Source organism: Gossypium hirsutum, chromosome A09, assembly GCF_007990345.1.
Source record: "Gossypium hirsutum isolate 1008001.06 chromosome A09, Gossypium_hirsutum_v2.1, whole genome shotgun sequence".
Taxonomy (NCBI): Eukaryota; Viridiplantae; Streptophyta; class Magnoliopsida; order Malvales; family Malvaceae; genus Gossypium; species Gossypium hirsutum.
Genome location: NC_053432.1, coordinates 84,276,981 through 84,294,916, shown reverse-complemented (window position 1 = coordinate 84,294,916; position 17,936 = coordinate 84,276,981). Strand labels below are relative to the sequence as shown.

The 17,936-nt window shown below is 33.5% G+C and overlaps 1 protein-coding gene and 1 pseudogene across 1 annotated transcript; both read right to left on the bottom strand.

Annotated features, from left to right (window-relative positions):
• Positions 1-567: 567 nt before the first annotated feature.
• LOC107935123 (pectinesterase) lies at positions 568-2,595 on the bottom strand. Its single transcript, XM_016867678.2, has 2 exons — positions 1,464-2,595; positions 568-1,373 (listed from the first exon to the last, which is right to left on the bottom strand). Exons 1-2 carry the CDS (start codon positions 2,446-2,448, stop codon positions 673-675), a joined length of 1,686 nt encoding a protein of 561 aa, XP_016723167.2. The 5' UTR covers positions 2,449-2,595; the 3' UTR covers positions 568-672.
• Positions 2,596-3,898: 1,303 nt separating this feature from the next.
• LOC121206064 (protein argonaute 4A-like) lies at positions 3,899-12,883 on the bottom strand (annotated as a pseudogene).
• Between the last annotated feature and the right edge of the window lie 5,053 nt (positions 12,884-17,936).

Sequence of the window (17,936 nt, the reverse complement as noted above, 5' to 3'; positions counted from 1 at the left end):
CACACACATGTATATTTTATTACCATACAATTGTCTTTATTTTATTTATTTCTTATAATATAATAACTTAACTTTAATTAATATAATTTATAATGTTTTAATTAAATAATATTTTTATAATATAAATCAAATTTAAGATTTTTCCATGTATTGCCGCTTCATCTTAAGCCATTGGCTTATTCACCTATTTAGTCCCTCTTATTTTCTTTTACTTTGTAATTAAACTTTTGCACCTTATTCTATTTAGTCCTTTTTCCTAATTATTCTTAATTAGACTAAATTCACCTAATTAAATCTTAATTAAGCACTCAACTAAACTCATAATTACTTCTAATAATTATTTATAACTCAGTTTACTAAGACGGGGCCTGATATTACACTTTTCCGATGCCCGTGAATTTTGGGTCATTACATTATCAATCCAAATAATCCTTAAAAAAATATTTTAAATTAAGTTCAATAATATTTAAACGTTGACTTAATTTTTGGGTTTTGCAAACATCATTAATAAGTGAATGGAAACAACAATCGGGAAAACAAAGAATTTAACATATATACACAGATAGATAAAAGATTAAAAAAACTATTTAATTAATTAGTAAAAAATGACATAATTAGAACAGTGATATGATAATAAGCATACAAATGGCGTTGGTATCAATAATAAGCTGTTTAGACTCCAGGGACCATGTCGGGACTATAGGGAACGCCGGAACTCGAAATCCAAGTCTCAGATTCGAGATAGACGCGAGGAGTCCATTTGTTGGCTTCATTTATATCTATCTTTTTGATACCTTTCCATGCTACCCTACGACTGGTATCGGCACCGGGTCCCCTGTTTCCAAACTCGGCAATGAAAGAAGTGTCTATTCCTATGGTGCCTGTCATGGGGGCATAACCCTCTGGTTGAATGATGTCGTCGATCTGAGATTGCATTATGATAGACCTAGCGAATTGTTTCCAGGGACGCCCCAAGTACGCCTTGTTCGTATCCTTCACTGGGATGTAATCAGGGGCACCCGAGATGGTGCAGTTTTGAAGCACAATGGCTGAGTTTGTTCCAAGATCATTCCTTCCTTGTGCAGTAACCATGCAATTTTGGCCAGGCCCTGGCTTTCTCATGATGAGCATACAGTTCTGGAAAATGCTCGCCGCATCCCCGAAGATGAAATCCACCGTTCCAGTGATGAGACAATTGCTATATAATTGTCTCTCTCTGTGAGCGTAAAGAGTGTCTTGGTACCCAGTGAAATGGCAGTTGAACATGATGACCCTATCAGCAGTGGCCCTGAAGGCCACTGCTTGATGACCTTCGGGTCCTGCTGAGTTATCGAATCCAATGTCCTTAGCCATGAAACCAGCTCCATCCACACCTAAAATATTTCACAAACACACATACATATATACTAGTTAGCCACCTCACCTCACCACCAAAACTTATCTATGTATATAATACTACTTACCAACAGTTGCAGTGCGGTATGTTCTAACCGGTGGATTCTTAGCGACACTAATGTCATTTGTGATGATGGTCTTAGTTGGGCCATCACCGATGAATACAACATTAGTCATCTGCTTGGTCACGTTGATTTTTTCCTTGTAGGTACCAGCCTTAATGTGAATAACAAATCGATCGGGACTTTTCACGGGGACTTCAGCCAATGCCTTGTTAATAGTATCATATTTCCCGCTACCATCTTTAGCAACCACAATGTTAGGCTTCAAATCCATTGGTTTTGCTTGAAGGAGTTTCCGGTCAGCTTGACTAATCCACTCAAGCATATCTTCAGTCGACAAAAGCTTACGATTGAACCCCGTGCTGTCGATGTTGCCGACATTTGGAATGTTAAGTTCTTTCACGATGGTGGATAACCCATTAAGCATCGCTAAAGCATTGCTAGTAATCTCCATGCTAGTTTTCAAGATTGATTGCATCTTCTGCGATGATTCGTTACTTGATTGCGCGAATGAGTCTATACATGTCTGTTGACTAGTGAATGCACCACTTAGCCAGGTCTTCAATTCCAAAAGGTATTTTCCGATCTTGCTCATGTCGTATTCCCCTAGCATGTCGAATGACTTTTGAAAGTCATCAATGGCTAAGTCCAACACCTCTTGGCAAACACCAAGTGCCGCTTTGTTGTTCTCATCCTTGATCAACTCTTGGACAGTCACTGAACGGGCCAACACATTCTTTATCTCGACTAGCCCGGCTTGGAAACCTGTCCTTATCAGCTCCTTAACATCGCTAGAATTTGACGACGCCAAGCTTTTCTGGCATGTCTCTTTATAATTCGTGGGTTGACATAGGGCTTGCACAGCTTTGTTTGAACTCGATATCTCTTCACCATCGTTCTTGTTTTTGATGTGTGTAACACCCACCACCACGGCTACCACCAAGGCCACCAGGAACACCGCACAAATACCAATAATAGCATTATTCGCCATTTTTAAACAACTCTTTTTTGTTTCAAAAAAAGTATCTTCTTCTCTCTTTCTTTCCCTTGAAGAAATGAAAGCAAGAAAGAAGAAAACCTTTTTGAAGTTGTAGGGTTGCTTATTGCTTATCACTTATGGCCCGTTGAGTACAGGCTTGAATAATATGTTATTGAAGTTCCCTATTTATATTAAAAAATGAATCAGTTAAAGCCCTAAAAATGGCCATAGTTAGTTTAAAATGTTTCATGGTGGAGAGTGCCCTACGGATGTGAAAGTTTGTTTAAATTTCAAGGATATTAATCGCTCTATAAAATTATGGTGTTTTAATATTCTTTTTCTTATTCTTTTAAAATTCCAGGCATTGAAATTGTTCAAAAAAAGGCTAATGCTAGGATGTAATTTATATACTTTTTTTTTTATATATTTGGTTGAGTAAAATAGTTTTTAGATAAACTAATATTTTAAGTATCGAAATAATTAATTTATAAATGTAATTTAAATGCTAAATTGTAAATTAAATATTAGTTTTTTAGAAAAAATTTCACATTCCACACAAGATTAACTTTCACATTTAGGATTTTTTTTTGACACTTCTAAATTACAGCTTTGTGGATTAAATGGTAACTAACTTCGTTTGAAACATTTGTAAGAAATCATATCATGTCATAAATAATATAATATAATAAGGTATATAAATTCATTCTTTCTGGCATTCATTTTTTTTCAAATTTATTTTTAATTAAAATATTATTATTTAAAATTATTTAAAAATAATATTATAAAATGCATTATTATTTATTTATTTTTATCAATATGTTTAAAATTTAACTTTTATTATGCGTTCTTTATAGTGAAAGCAAACCTGTGCATGAGTAGCAATTGTAATAATTATTATTATAATCATAAGATTATCATGTAAAATTATGCAGTACAATAATATTACATGTATTGAATTCAAATAATTTTGTATTATTAAATTCTATTTTTTATATTTAATATTTCTTATCAAATTTTTAATATTTTTATGTGCATCGGCTGGTCACTTTCCATCTTCAATTTATTTAATATTTTTTTTATGTATTTGCTCTCCATTACTTTCACCTCAATTTAATATATATTTTTTATCATAGTGGAAGTTTGGGATGAAAATAATGGAGTTTTGGACAAAGAGAAACAAGGCATATGAGAAAAATCGAAATAAATGATCCAAAAGAATTCTTTGTTTCCTTCGAGACTTAGCATGTAAGATACTATTGTTAGTGTTTAAAAAACCCATATGCAGAAACCATATAGAGCCTTGAGATGGGGAGAAGTTTCAAAGACCATGGTTTCATCTGTCTGTCAGACTTTGGCAATGAATCCTAAGAGCATCCCAAATCGAGAGAAGATCTTATTTTAGAGAAACATAAGATAGTTTGCATGCTAGCGCCGGGGATTCATGGGAAACATTAGGAAAGGTTCAGAGAAGAAAGTTTGAGGGTACTGACTGGTACACCAAAGAAAAAACAAAATCAAACTTCAACATTCTTTGAACTGAGCTAACTCTAATTGCTGCCAAATGTCTCAAAACTTCATCCTCATCTCCACCAACTTGTAATTCCGCAATCTTACCCAACTTCAACGCGTTCTTCCTGTTTTTGAAGTCGGAATGTGTTCACCACAGGCCGTTGGTTTCTTCTTTCTCAATTTTCTTAACTTTGTTTTCTCCTTTGACTATATAGTCCTCTACAATATCCTCTTTGTAATTTCAACCAATTCCTTGCCTGCAGTCATATTATCTTTACCTATCACCTCAGTTGTTTCAACGTAACCTCGATTCTGATTTGAATGGCTGAACGCTAGTGTCTGATCCATCTCTAAAATTGGACTTGCACACTCACTTTCTTTGCCTCGGTTACTTACTTCCACTTCATCTGTCTCATTTACACCCATGTTATCAGTACTAAGCAACGTCACCCCTTTCATGTCACCTTCAATATTTGACTTTCTTCCATCACCTCCCCATAATTCAAGAGATTCTCTTACATCCGACAACACTTTCCTGTTAATAGTAATATTTATTTTTCCAATTGCTTCAAATTTTCAACCGCAACAATATCCTCCCTAACCCGAACCAAATATTATAATTAGATCCTAAAGGTTACATTGACGATTGAAATGGCCTAGTAGAATCATTCAATTCCTGTAACGTTTATTTTTTTTTATTTTTAGAAAACTTAGAGTAGTTGTCATATATTTGTCAAAAACATCAGATTTTAAGTCGAGTTAATATTAAGGTTATAAATTTAATATGTTTGTGGCATTTTGGGGGTAAACTTAGTTGCTTTTTGTTTTGTCGATTTGCTTTTCATAACTCCTTTCCTTGTTTCGCATTGGAAAAATTGAAACCATCAGTTTTTACTTTAAACCTTATTTAGTGTGATGTTAAGCAGATTTATTAGGTCGGTTTAGTTTAATGAAATTGAATGCATACAGAAATTCAAACTTACAAAGAACCCATGCCACAACTTAAAATTAACAAAATTACAGTCCCAGAAACCATAACAAAATAAAGCAAAATTTAAATTGCTTTATTAAATAAAATTGAGACGAAACCTCCGAATGTCATGTCCGATCCTAATCTCAAGGATTATCTATAAGGATAAAATTATGGAGGTGAGCTACAAAAAACTCAAAGCGAGTCTGAAACATAGTAAACATTGTATATACATGCAGACATTCAAACTACAGTAAAGCGTATAGCCAACAACATTTCTTAGATCATTGTAGACATCATAAAAATATAGTATATACACATGGACATGCTCATATGAAAACAATATATATTTCCTACCCATCCATATGTTACACACCATGATTTACCAGAACTCATTATTCTAACATCAAAACAGGAAGAGCCGTAGCTCAATGAGGATAAACTATTGGTAACAATTTTTTCAATTAGACTTCCAATAATTTGCAAAAAAACCGCTAGTACTCCGAACTTTTCCCTAGGTTTGCAGATTAATTGCCAGTATAATATTACAGATAAATTGCTGGTACTCCACGAAACTCCTCTGTCACCAATCAATCCCAATCCCCATGCAATGCATTATGATATACAAATAGTGTAACATATCATGCTTGTCAATAATAATTTCAATCATGGTGGCATGCTTAACATGTATTCGGTAAAAAAATATCAATCAGTGAAATGTTTTTTTTTACATGCAATCCATTTATATAGTAACAATCAACATGCTTAACAATACAAGACATGTAATAACATGCATTTGGCTAATCAACCAATTACAATAGGCATACATCTGGTTAACCACTTATAGCACTTACACACTTGGTTATTTACACTTTAAGGCCCTAGAACATTTGACCAATGCCAATAAAGTACATATAACGTTTCAACAATCACCAAACATACAAAGTTAGGACCCATACCTGAATAACACAAATCTGAAACACTAACAGTAGTCTGCAGGTCTTATGCTTCAGATATGATTAAATCTGGTTTAGATCTGTACCTAGCACAAATAAACAATTGTTAGAAATCAACCACTAATCACCCTATAAGGTTCGGCCAAATCGGAGAAAACAATGGCTATTCAAATCTGATTTTCGGAATCACCACATACACTGTTTCGACTTAAGACGGAGATGCGAATAACCTTTGATGTCAACAGTGATCTGAGCGATTCAGATTTTAACCTTCAATAAACAAATACAAATAGAACACATGTGAGAATCGACATGGACTTTTGATAGATTCGACCATTATAGAAAAGAAATATGTATTCATCTATTAAAAGGAAACTGAGCTTAGATAATAGATACACTAAGTACATTAGGAAGTACTTGGTATAGTCAAAATTGCATGAGTAATTAGAAATTTTTATTTTTAGAGCAACATTTTCTGTGCTTCTTTTGCTAAACAAGCTAATGAAACTTGAGCAAATTTTTAGAAACAAAATATTGCTGAGAACTGAAGTATAAAATATGCTTTACATTGTTTGACATTACAAAAGGTAATTATATTGTTGTGGTAATTCATTTAGGTATATTTTGCTTAAGGACAAGCAATAACTTAGGTTTAGGGGTGTGATAACTCTTGAAAAGAGTTATATTTCAGGCTTACAGACTTGGTTAATTGTTCGTACTTGAGTAAATTTAGTTGCATTTTAGGAAATTATATTAGTACTTTTATAGTATTACATCATGAAGCTTGGATTTTGCTTTCAATGTGACTATATGTTACTTTTACTCGTAAGTGTAGAAAGGAGGAAAAGAAGTGAATGAGTGAAGTTTTGTCATGTCAAAAGGTTGGATAGATTGCCAGTACAAATGCCATGGAAATTTCAGGAAGATACTGACTCAACTGTTAATTCGTGGCACTATCAGCCAGCTGTACTTGTACTAGAAATATCCACCTAAAAAATGAGAAAAGAGTTGTGCTGAGAGGGGATTTACCCTATAAAAAGAAGGAGAAAGAGAGGAAAGAGAGCGGTTTTTCCTCTCACACAATTTCTCGTGGGAGATCTAGAGATGCAAGGAAAGAGGGTAGCAACTAAGGAATAAAGTAGCAACGTAAAGAAGAAAGAGAAGCATTCAATCCTGGGCTTCGCAAGATATTGCAGCACTAGAGTTGGGCTAGATCGGCAAAAGCTTCTTGAAGTTCTTCCTTCACTATCTTAATTGATTTCTATGAATTTAAACTGTGAAAATATGTTATTGAATGATTATTTCATTTTGGATTTTAATTTCCAACTCATGAGCTTATCTCATTGGGTTGGGATTACTGGATGAATCTTTAGTTCCTTTAATGACCAAGGTATTATCTTGATTAGATTTACTATTTCATTCGATTTGGGCTATTTTAAAATGTATGCTTTCTCTAGACATAGATAAATGTATGGTATGTCCATAAACTTGATTTAATTCTGAAAAGGTTAGATGAGTTGGATTGTGATCAAATGATACAAGGGATACTCGATAAAATACTCGTAGCCCTCTAGACATAGAGTTGCGTCTGTATAGAGAAATGAAGTAATAGTACTAGGTATCATTCTTTAGGCTTGTAAACATGTAAAGCCTTAGGTAGGGTAGCTTGAAGTCCGACTCTCGAAAGAAGTTAACTATCTTAGATTTGTCGAAACCATTTTCAAATTGAGTTTTGGAAAATGGGAATCGACTTTAAGAAAAATGAAAACGGGAGTCGCCACCAATCTTTTTAGGTGTGATTGGATCACCTTATAAAATGTTTTGTTTTAAAATCATTAGTTTTAGTCTACGAAATCAGAAAATGGGTTCGGGAGTCGGTTACGTACGAGGAAGGGTTAGCACCCTCGTAACGCCCAAAAATTGGTACCTAATTGACTATCAAGTGTCTTTAATGTCGGAAATTCAAAAATTTTAAGATGCAATCCTCTTTGGAATATTTTGATTTTGCAAAATTGAGATTCACTTGTATCAAAATATTGACACTAAGTTAGCCCCTCTTTTTGAAATCCCTATCTCGAAACGACAAAATGCCACATCCAATAAGTTAGGACACAATGCTTTGAAATTCCAAGACAGTTGCTCGTATTTTGAAAACCTTAAAAAAAATTAGAAGGGTACTTGACTATTCGAACTCAACGAGAAAAGTTGCAACCCAATAAGTTAGGGCACTACTTTTTCGAAGCTTCCAAACACCTAGCATTGCCTTTTTATTTTTGAAAACTTTGAAGTCTCGTTTTTAAAACTGATGCATGAAGGAGCACATTAACATAATAAAACATAACATACAAGATAACATATTGTAGAAATAGGTAAATAAAAGCATAATAACAATAACATAAATGTCATACATTAATTAATATATATATATAAGAAATATAAAATATGGCAAATTTTAAATAAGTAAAATATACATACAAAAAAATAACATATATTAAAGAAGAATAGATAAAACATATAAACATGTAATTCAACATATATTTAAACATATTAATAAAAGAGAAAATGATGCATGATGTATGATTGTATAAAAACAAAACAAGACAAACAAATACAATAATATATAAAAATAATAATAATAATAATATAGTAACATATGTTATCAAGCAATCAACACTTTATAAAATCATGAAAATAGCATTTAATACATGGACAATTTATAATATAAAAAAATATAAAAAAGTTTAATAAAATAAAGTGAGTAATTTGGATATATGTGTATATAATTAAAATACAATTTAGAAATGGGTGATAATAATATATTATAGATAAACTTTAATTTTAAGATAAAATAATAAAAAATATGATATCGTATTATATCAAATAATATAAACATTTAATAATACATAAAAATATAAGATTTAATAGTGAATTTTAAAATAGATAATATATGATAGTATATAAAAATAATAATAAATGAAATAATTTATAATATATAATATAAAAATGTAAGTTTTTAAAATAATGTATAATATAAATAAATAAATATATAAGATATATAAGTTAAAATATAATATATAATAATAATTTACAAATTTTGAAAATATAAATAATATAATAAATAATATAAATAATAAATTAAAAATAAGTTTAAAAGTATATAAAAAAGGGGTGAAATTAAAAAAAGTTGAAAAACTAAGATAGACGAAGAATAAAATAAGAACAAACCAGAGAGAGTAAGAACGCAAGAAGGAGAGAAATTTGATTGAATGCTCTCAAGAATTCTTATTGCTTCCAAAAACTCCCGTCCTCTACAATGAAGGGAGAGGCCTATATTTATAGTTGAGCCTCCCCAAATCCAACGGTACAGATCAATTACATCAACGGTTAAGATTAAAGGATATCTACAAATTAAATCTCCAAGATTACAAAATCATATCTTCTAAGATTGTATATCATATCTAAGATTGCAATCATATCTAAGATTGTATCATATCTAAGATTGCAATCATATCTAAGATTGTATCATATCTAAGATCGCAATCATATTTAAGATTGTATCATATCTAATATTACATATCATTGAAGATTATATTTCCATATGAGTCAAGCTTGTAGATGGACCTTAAATCTTTTCAAGTAATGGGCCATTCCGATCGGGCCAAATTATATTTGTAATTCTGGACTGAACTTGGACTTCGTTTTTTTTGGGGTTTATTATTTTAAATACTGAAATGGGCCGGGCAAAATTGAGTGTCTACAGCTGCCCCTCTGTGCTCATTGCTATGTAATAGGAATTGAGCAAAGACCATAAAGGACCAAATTTGCCCGGCCTAGCCCAATCTTTGCGATCTTTTCCTCGAATGGTCTTCTACCTTCTCCCTACGACCTCAAGAATGCTATGTTGATATCTTTGATCTGTTTTCTGCCGAACACAGAGACACTGAGTCTGCTTCTTCAATTTGTAAGGATGTCAAATCATCCTGAGTCTGTTTGAGAACATTTGAGAATCATATCTGCAAGGTCCTCGACTTGTTGAGTCTGTTTGAGAACATTTGAGAGTCATGTCTGCAAGGTCCTCGATTTGTTCCTTGTAAGCATAAGGATGCCAAACCATCTTGAGTCTGTTTGAGAACATTTGAGAGTCATATCTGTAATGTCCTCGATTTGTTCCTTGTAAGCACAAGAATGCCAAACCATCTTGGATCTGCTTCAATATAAACATCTGAAGGTTAGATCTGCTATATTTGAGAACGTCTGAGAGTCAAATCTGCTATGTCCTCGATTTGTTCCTTGTAAACACAAGAATACCAAATCATCTTGGATCTGTTTCAGTATAAACATCTCAAGGTTAGATTTGCTATATTTGAGAACGTCTGAGAGTCAAATCTGCTATGTCCTCGATTTGTTCCTTGTAAACACAAGAATGCCAAATCATCTTGGATCTGCTTCAGTATAAACATCTGAAGGTTAGATCTGCTATCTTTGAGAACGTCTGAGAGTCAAATCTGCTATGTCCTCGATTTGTTCCTTGTAAACACAAGAATGCCAAATCATCTTGGATCTGCTTTAGTATAAACATCTGAAGGTTAGATCTGCTATCTTTGATCTGTTCCCTATAAACACAGGGATGCCAAATCTGCTATCTTCAACTTGTTCCTTATAAACACAGGGATGCCATGCTGAAATCTTCAATCTGCTTCGCTGTAAGCACAGGAATGTCAGATCTACTATCTTCGATCTGTTCCCTATAAACATAGGGATGCCAAATCTTGTTTCTTTGATCTACATTGTCCCATAAAAGATATAACCTGTAGAATGCGTATGAGTTCATGCCTATGATCGAAGTGAGTCAAATTCTCCTAATTAGACATGTTATAATGCAAAATGTTATGAATATGACCCTTATTTCGGGCGTCATCACTCATTCCCTCATCGAAGTTTTAACTTTATACTTCTTGATGTATCAATTATACTCTGCTTGTATGCTTTGAATCACCTTAGTCCTATTGTGCCATTCTCTAAATGTTGTGACCCGCTGGAGATGTTTATGAAATGATCCTTTCTTAAGATCAATTTAAAATGTCCAACCACCTTTTGGACTGAAGAAGAAATTTCCCCGAGTACATCCGACCCTCAAATATGGAAATTTTTTAAACAATTGTCTTGTTTCAGTTTCTTGTATTATCTAGAAATTTCCAGAGTAATATGCAAAACTTCGTTTGTAAATATATTTAGTTCATCAATCATTATTTCTATGCAACACACTTTATGAATAATGGGACGAATAAATTGATCTTGAGGATAATGATTTATCAAAAAGACAAAGGAGGTTAATCTAGGAATCTATCTTTGAGAAGAAAGAGAATCCAAAGATAGTAAACAGGACAAAAAATCAGATGCCCCAGATATCGCCGCTTGAGCGTCTATACACCAGCTCTATGAAGACTTTCTTGAGTTCAACATGTGTTTAAAAGATCCAAAGTAATTCGTTGATGCCTCGATATGTAACATACTTCACTTCTCGTCGAATCCGGTATAGCAAGGTCACTGCATGACTTTCCAAATTTGAGCCGCCCTTTCGGGTTTTCAACTCAAAACCCCTTTGGTCTTAAGGGGCCCTTTGCGGGTTTTCACCTTGGCCTCTCCATTTTTTTTCTTTTTTCTCTTTATTTTTTCTCTTTTTCTTTTCTTTATTTTTTCTCTTTTTTTTTTGAAATAGAAGTCCCAAAGTGCCCTTTGCGGGTTTTCACCTTGGCTTCCCTTCCCCTTCAGACAAAGTACTCTTTGACTGAGTCCGAATTCACTGGATCAGATAAATTCTTCCTATCCATTTCTTGTCAAAATCAATGCACCTCTAGAGAAAGCCCTCTTCGTAACATATGGCCCTTCCCAATTCGGCATCCTTTTGCAAGGTTTCCTTTATGAGATTCTTTTGGACGAACCTTCTTTGTCATAAGTCTGTGTCATCCATTCTTGGTACATTTGCTTAGGATGAATACTTTCAAGTTAAGTTTACTAGAGGTATTCAATTCTTGACTCCATCAAAGCTTGGAGGAAAAATCTTGATTCATAAACCTATGAGAAAGGGATTACCCCAGCAGCCGTCCTGGCTGTTGTTTGTCAAACCCTACAAAAAGATGGTTCAATGATTCTCAGCAGACAAGAATGAAATTGCTGACTTTATCCTTCAACCTGGAAAGCTGAGGTACAGAGATTACTCCTGGAGCATACATCTCACCATGACTTGATGATGTTTCTAAAGCATCCCTAATCTTCATAAATTGCCCCCAACTGTGAAGCTGCCAAATGAGCGTAGCAAATAGGAGGCACAACAAATATGGCTGTAGTGCTCATTTGATACATGTAGGATAGAAAATGAACAAACTCTTGCAGATCATCAGCCGAAAACCCAGCCTAGTCTGAGAGAACATGATAGTGGGTCTGCCTTGTGATTCCAATCATTCCAGCATGGGTACCAAGGTAAAAATCATTGTTCTTTGGATGGCATACTTTGTTGTCAATGACAGTACCATGTAGTACATTGTCAGGAGATCCCTGCTAAAAAAAACTTGGTATGATGGTTTTTTGTACAATAATAACCACAATCTTTAGGGTTCCACTTCTCGCCAAGGAACTTGCAAGCCTCAATAACTTGATCAAAACTTGATTGAATTGAGACTCGCTAACCCTCTCCCTGAAAATAATGATTTGATCAGGTTTTCTCTTCTCTGAACTTGTATAGAAGTCTAAGAGAGCTTCCTTCATGATACCATCATCAACTTTGTCAGAAACTGGTTTTGAAGAAAGAATCTATCATTTTAAGCTTCAGAGACTGTGCACGGCCTGATGCCCCATAGCTGAAAATCAATGGCCACCGCCTGAAGCTAACCATCGCAGCTATTGACGGCACATCAGACTGCTCAGGAAAGCCAAACAATGCACCCATTCCAAGGATGATGGTTGGAACCTTTGAAACAACTGGAATTGAAGGTGTTTGCCCCAGCGTAAGCATAGAGAGTAGGCGCTAGTTTCTTATGCCAATTTTTACCAGTCTCGGTCATCTTTTGTAATTTGTTTTTTTTCTTCTTTTTCTTTTCTTTTGGCAACCTTTGTTGTACTGTGGTATGGCGCATTATCTTTGAAAAGACTGCAAACTTTTGGCATTGTGCAGTTATATATAATCTTTTTTCTTTATCTTTTTTTTGAGATAGATGACTTTTGACTTTGTAATATTGGCATATGAAGCTATCTCCCCCTCTTAATGGAGTAGTTGACGTCTACAAAGATGAGTCATTGTCAGCTTGAAACTTTTGATGAGCTCGGGCCCATAACATACATGCCCCATAAGTCTTTACTCCTTTAAATTTGGCATTCATTGTACAACTGATGCGATCCCTTTCCATGGTGGACAAACAGTGCCCCAAAACCTCATGTTTATCCTGGCAATTGCAAATCCTCCTGCATGCGTCTTTGGACCATATTTTTGAATTCCCATAATAGTCTCAACAAGGTCTTGTTTTGTCTCCTCAGCTAATTCCAATTTCGCAATCTTTCCTTCCTCTAAGGCTATATTTCCTACCACCACTTCATGGGGTAAAAACCATTTTCAACAAATTCAGAAACAAGTCACAATTTCTGTCACCTTCAAAGTACTGAGATTCCTCTAAACACATATCGCACTCAAAAGGAACTCTGAATCTATAGTATCGTTGCCCGTGTCATTGATATCTAGGGATCTATGATAGGCACACAAAAGAATATAAAAGGAATAAATGAATTCAAAAATGACTATTTACATGAAATGAAAATTTATAAAGAATGTCAAAGGTCAAAAGAATCAGAATGAAAGAATATTTACTCGGATAAATAATAAAAGTATGTTTTATTGAAAATAAAAATGTCTGAACATGAGTCCACTTCTCAAAAGAAATCTCATTACTCCTAGGCTTTAGAGCAACAAGAGTGTTCTGAATATTACTCCGTAAAATTCCTAAAGATTACAGGAAGTTCTTCTGCAGTCCAATTGTTTAAAGAACTTCCCGGTTCGTAAGGGTGAATGCCCTCAAGGTTTCTTTGTTCAGTCCTTTCCTCATGTATGACATTGATGGGATTATTTTCATTTCCAAACACCCCTTTCTCCGGGTAAACTATCCCTCTTGACACAAAAGTCAGGGATATGTAAGGGAACGTCTCTTTTTCACTTAGCCGTGACCCTTTTCTCTCTCTCTCTCTCTCTCTCTCTCTCTCTCTCTTTTTCCTTCTTTTTTAATAACTTTAACTAATTATGGTCTTTTTATAATTTAAATGCATATAATGCGATGTGATGTAATACAAATGCATGAATGTAAAAAGATATCGATCTCGACTTAATTTCATTTAGAAAACTTTATTTAGAAAAAGAATATCTTTACATATGAATGGATTACAAATACGCCTTCGTCCTATGGCCCAAAGTTTTAACTCAACAAAGCTAACTCTTGACAATGATCTGACTGTGCTCAATGTATCAGCTTGTACCTTCATGGTCCGTAAATGATCTACTACCATCCTGAATTTGAGCTATGGCTTCACCCATAAGATAATCCCTACATCTATGGACACCTCTTCCAATGTCTGTGAAGTTGTTTTGATTATCTTGAAAGAAAGATTGGCAAACAAGTGAGCATTCCTGCTTAACATGCTGCCTTAAAATGATATCCAACACCTTTAGGGTTTCTTGAGAGTTTTCAGATTCCTGTCCACGCAAAGCATTTTGAAATGCTTAGATGGGTATCTTCTAAGTATAGTTGATCTCTACTTTAAAGGTCTTTTAAATGATATGGACTTCTTTAATCTCATTCTTTTGCGTCCATTTTGACAGATCATCAGGGCTTGCATTTCTATTATCTCTGATAAGTGCAACATAGTGAACTCATGCTTGTTGTTTGGTCCTATAATAAATAAGCCTTTTACCATCATTTCTTTCCATCCAACTCACCTTTGTAGGTCCATGCATTCTGTCAATCACTTTTCTTCCAACACTCTTACATCGACCATTTTCCTATGAAAGAGAAATGTTGTAATGGTGGAAATGTCCATCAATACTCTTCTTGTTCACCTTAAAATGATTGGTGAGTACATTACCTTTTTCCCTGCAGCACGCCTTGCCATAGAGTGTCGAACAATCTTCTTCGTATCCAATTCTGCTTTGATTGGAAACAACATTAAGACGCACTAGTGGCGGAAGAGGCAGGAATTCCAAGACTGTCCCTTTTCCCTCCTACTCTTTCCATTTTAGCTCACTCCCTCTCCCTATGACATTCATCAACTTCCTCACAAAAGTTGGAATAAAGTTAGCCCTTGAGTAAACTTTATCAACTTGAGTCATAGGACAATGCCACAAAATTGAATATTCCTCCACCACGGGTACCATATAGGCTTTTCCAAACGTAAAGCAACTGTATACAAGATTCCACTACTGAGTGATGGCCCGAAACAAATTCTCGTCTATTCCCAAGTCAAGCAAGTACTGCAAGTCCCTATGGTTGTTGTAGAACAGCTGCTTGGCTTCGCTACCCCATTGATACCATATTTCCTTTAACTCATGATGATTATCCTGTGTGATACGAATGTAGTCTGACAGCTCTGACACATATCCCATGGCTAGACTATTTTCCTTTACTAACTGAGTTTGCTCTGACCATATATGGAAGTTAGCGTTGTCTTCCACTCTATCAAGAAGTCTGTTCTCCATAATAAAACTCTCTAACTTAGAAACTGACCGAAAAGACCGAAAATCGACACCTTTTAAATGCGAAATGATATGCAACAAAAGAAAGGAGATAGTTAGTATCACATGACAACAATAAACTCAAGGATAACCTGTAAGGGTAATAATTACGGTATAATTCTATCTAGGTTGAACTCTTATGGTCCTTCTATATGTGGTTTAGTTCTAAAGTTGAGGTACCTGAACCAGCAGATTCCTCGATCCTCACCCATTATAGGCTCATTTGAATCGAGTTCAGTTCAGGGGGACACATTTCCCTATGGCTACACGGAGATGAAAATCGCACGAAACCATAGGTACGGATGTATCCCGAAAGTGATCCACTATCCTGCACGGAGGTGAAAACCTCACGAAGGCGTAGCTTCTCACTCCCACTTAAGGGTGTGACCACAACGGTCATGCAAATGCAATGCGTATTAGAATATAGCAACACATGCAATAACACAAACACATGTAATGCAAAGAAGATTAAATTTTAAAATTTTTAATTTTCGACATTAAGACAAGAGATAATCAATTACACGGCTTGACTCTCTTATTAGTCCCCAGTGGAGTCGCCAAGCTGTCGAAACCATTTTCAAATCGAGTTTTGGAAAATGGGAATCGACTTTAAGAAAAATGAAAACGGGAGTCGCCACCAATCTTTTTAGGTGTGATTGGATCACCTTATAAAATGTTTTGTTTTAAAATCATTAGTTTTGGTCTACGAAATCAGAAAATGGGTTTGGGAGCTGGTTACGTACGAGGAAGGGTTAGCACCCTCGTAACGCCCAAAAATTGGTACCTAATTGATTATCAAGTGTCTTTAATGTCAGAAATTCAAAAATTTTAAGATGCAATCCTCTTTAGAATATTTTGATTTTGGAAAATTGAGATTCATTTGTATCAAAATATTGACACTAAGTTAGCCCCCCTTTTTGAAATCCCTATCTCAAAACGACAAAATGCCACATCCAATAAGTTAGGACACAACGCTTTGAAATTCCAAGACAGTTGCTCGTATTTTGAAAACCTTAAAAAAAATTAGAAGGGTACTTGACTATTCGAACTCAACGAGAAAAGTTGCAACCCAATAAGTTAGGGCACTACTTTTTCGAAGCTTCCAAACACCTAGCATTGCCTTTTTATTTTTGAAAACTTTGAAGTCTCGTTTTTAAAACTGATGCATGAAGGAGCACATTAACATAATAAAACATAACATACAAGATAACATATTGTAGAAATAGGTAAATAAAAGCATAATAACAATAACATAAATGTCATACATTAATTAATATATATATAAGAAATATAAAATATGGCAAATTTTAAATAAGTAAAATATACATACAAAAAAAATAACATATATTAAAGAAGAATAGATAAAACATATAAACATGTAATTCAACATATATTTAAACATATTAATAAAAGAGAAAATGATGCATGATGTATGATTGTATAAAAACAAAACAAGACAAACAAATACAATAATATATAAAAATAATAATAATAATATAGTAACATATGTTATCAAGCAATCAACACTTTATAAAATCATGAAAATAGCATTTAATACATGGACAATTTATAATATAAAAAAATATAAAAAGGTTTAATAAAATAAAGTGAGTAATTTGGATATATGTGTATATAATTAAAATACAATTTAGAAATGGGTGATAATAATATATTATAGATAAACTTTAATTTTAAGATAAAATAATAAAAAATATGATATTGTATTATATCAAATAATATAAACATTTAATAATACATAAAAATATAAGATTTAATAGTGAATTTTAAAATAGATAATATATGATAGTATATAAAAATAATAATAAATGAAATAATTTATAATATATAATATAAAAATGTAAGTTTTTAAAATAATGTATAATATAAATAAATAAATATATAAGATATATAAGTTAAAATATAATATATAATAATAATTTACAAATTTTGAAAATATAAATAATATAATAAATAATATAAATAATAAATTAAAAATAAGTTTAAAAGTATATAAAAAAGGGGTGAAATTAAAAAAAGTTGAAAAACTAAGATAGACGAAGAATAAAATAAGAACAAACCAGAGAGAGTAAGAACGCAAGAAGGAGAGAAATTTGATTGAATGCTCTCAAGAATTCTTATTGCTTCCAAAAACTCCCGTCCTCTACAATGAAGGGAGAGGCCTATATTTATAGTTGAGCCTCCCCAAATCCAACGGTACAGATCAATTACATCAACGGTTAAGATTAAAGGATATCTACAAATTAAATCTCCAAGATTACAAAATCCTATCTTCTAA

Excerpts from the sequence above, each read along its gene's own strand:
- LOC107935123 (XM_016867678.2), bottom strand. The coding sequence starts at position 2,448 with ATGGCGAATAATGCTATTATTGGTATTTGTGCGGTGTTCCTGGTGGCC. Across the intron at positions 1,374-1,463 it reads ATACCGCACTGCAACTGTTG|GTGTGGATGGAGCTGGTTTC; the intron begins GTAAGTAGTATT and ends GAAATATTTTAG.